This window comes from Meleagris gallopavo, chromosome 1, assembly GCF_000146605.3.
Source record: "Meleagris gallopavo isolate NT-WF06-2002-E0010 breed Aviagen turkey brand Nicholas breeding stock chromosome 1, Turkey_5.1, whole genome shotgun sequence".
Taxonomy (NCBI): Eukaryota; Metazoa; Chordata; class Aves; order Galliformes; family Phasianidae; genus Meleagris; species Meleagris gallopavo.
Window position 1 is genome coordinate 105532270 of NC_015011.2, and position 1100 is coordinate 105533369.

The window sequence follows — 1100 nt, forward strand, 5'->3', positions numbered from 1 at the left end:
CTCCGCGCGTCTGTCTGCGCGTGCGCGAAGCATGGCGGAGAGCGGGGCTTGGCTATTGGTGCTCAGCGCTGTGTTCCTCTGCAACGCGCTCAAGATCTTGCTGCCCTCCTGCTCCTCCATCGTGAGTGACATCAGCGCCGCGCCCCGTTCCGCCTGGCGGCCGTTAGTAGCGCGGTGCCGGGCAGAGGCTGAGGGGAGGGGCTCCGGGCTGCTTGAGGGGGAACGCGTCTCTATTATCTTAATGCTTTTGAGATATGGGTAAGGTGTTGCGCTGGAAGGAACGCGGCTTGACGTCAGTACGGTGCTTGCTGTGTTTCTAAGAGCTCAGACTAGCCAGTCTGTAACAGAAAGAAGTGATGCTCGGTTTCTGAACTATGTCTCAAATAAATAAAGCTTGCCGCATTTGGTGTGACTCCAGGAAGAACTGAAGATGATGGAGAGAACAGTGATGAAAAGGACTATATCGCTGTCCTTACTGCGAGTACCAGATGTCAGTGATCCACACAGTTCATGATGAAGGAGAGAAGGAAGGAAAGTTTATTTCTTAGTTAAAAGAATGTGGCATCTTTTCACTTCTACAACATCTCGTCAATGTGAAGATTTCCCTATGCCTTGATGAAAGGACGTGGTGTCCTGGCAATGGGAGCTTTTGAGGGTATACACGGGAGACTGCTTTGTACATGCTAAAATCAGCTAAATTCTGGGGAAATTACTGATATTATTTCTTTACTTTTTAGATATCCAAGTTGTTACAAAAGGATGCGGAGCAGGAATCTCAAATGAGAGCTGAAATTCAGAATATGAAGCAAGAACTCTCAACCATTAGTATGATGGATGAGTTTGCTAGATACGCCCGTCTGGAAAGAAAGATTAACAAAATGACCGACAAGCTTAAGACTCATGGTAGGTATAATGTTTATTTCCTACTCTTTCAGTTCCTGGAGAAGAAGAAGAAGAAGAAAAAACAAAAAAAAACAAAAAAACCAGCTAACATTTTCCAGGAGTGTTTTCAGTTTTAAGTACGTTTCTTCAAATTTCTCCATCTTCTTTTATCTATCTACTTTTTTTCACCCTCCCCACCACCCTCTCCCCCCCTTTTT

General features: G+C 45.6%; 1 protein-coding gene across 2 annotated transcripts in view; it reads left to right on the forward strand.

Annotated features, from left to right (window-relative positions):
* Positions 1 to 6: 6 nt before the first annotated feature.
* The window catches only part of GET1 (guided entry of tail-anchored proteins factor 1), a 6383-nt gene continuing 5289 nt past the window's right edge, over positions 7 to 1100 (forward strand). Inside the window, exons 1-2 of one of the 2 annotated variants that reach the window (XM_010723739.3) lie at positions 7 to 121; positions 738 to 903. In XM_010723739.3, coding sequence (XP_010722041.1) covers positions 32 to 121; positions 738 to 903 — 256 coding nt within the window. In that variant the 5' untranslated portion in view covers positions 7 to 31. Of the gene's footprint in view, positions 122 to 264; positions 532 to 737; positions 904 to 1100 lie in introns of those variants that run through there. The other variant, XM_031556919.1, reaches the window with a different exon arrangement.